The sequence below is a fragment of the Penaeus monodon genome, chromosome 29, assembly GCF_015228065.2.
Source record: "Penaeus monodon isolate SGIC_2016 chromosome 29, NSTDA_Pmon_1, whole genome shotgun sequence".
In the NCBI taxonomy this organism is placed as follows: Eukaryota; Metazoa; Arthropoda; class Malacostraca; order Decapoda; family Penaeidae; genus Penaeus; species Penaeus monodon.
Genome location: NC_051414.1, coordinates 35,657,349 through 35,657,883, shown reverse-complemented (window position 1 = coordinate 35,657,883; position 535 = coordinate 35,657,349). Strand labels below are relative to the sequence as shown.

Here is a 535-nt window from a genome sequence, read left to right as displayed (position 1 = left end):
AAATCACGTGTTGATCAAATACCATATATATAACAAACATGTGTTGATCAAATACCAACACTTTCATGCTTACCATAATTTTTTCATAATTACGCTGGCAAGGCTCAACATAACACCTGGCTCCCATCTGAACGAGGAGGACAGGGTCATCTAGCGGCTCAGCTCCGATAAATATGTCGCCAGATCCATCCATCGACTGAATAAGGGGCAGTTGAACAAATCCTCGATAATCTGGACCTTTATCACGCACTCTAACAGAATATATCTGAAAAATATATATGTTTACAATATAGTGAATGAATGATAGTAAAGTATCCCAGAGTAATCCAACTCATGCAGAGCCGCTGACCCACCTAATCACTGCATCTGTAAGTCAAGCAACATTATATCTCACTGTGTTGATGTGTGAGTTTGTGCACAGATACATGTAGACATTATTTTTGCAAATATGTCAGTGTTTTTAGCCTTCTATTAAGGTTTCACCAAAATACTGCATGATCTAGTAATGGTACAAACATTCTAAGCAGGACCTATG

General features: G+C 38.1%; 1 protein-coding gene across 1 annotated transcript in view; it reads right to left on the bottom strand.

Moving 5' to 3' along the window:
• Positions 1-535, bottom strand: part of LOC119592201 (uncharacterized protein C2orf42-like) — a gene marked incomplete in the record, with an annotated part of 14,697 nt that overhangs the window by 12,371 nt on the left and 1,791 nt on the right. The window contains 1 exon segment of the mRNA XM_037941034.1: positions 74-265. Coding sequence (XP_037796962.1) covers positions 74-265 — 192 coding nt within the window.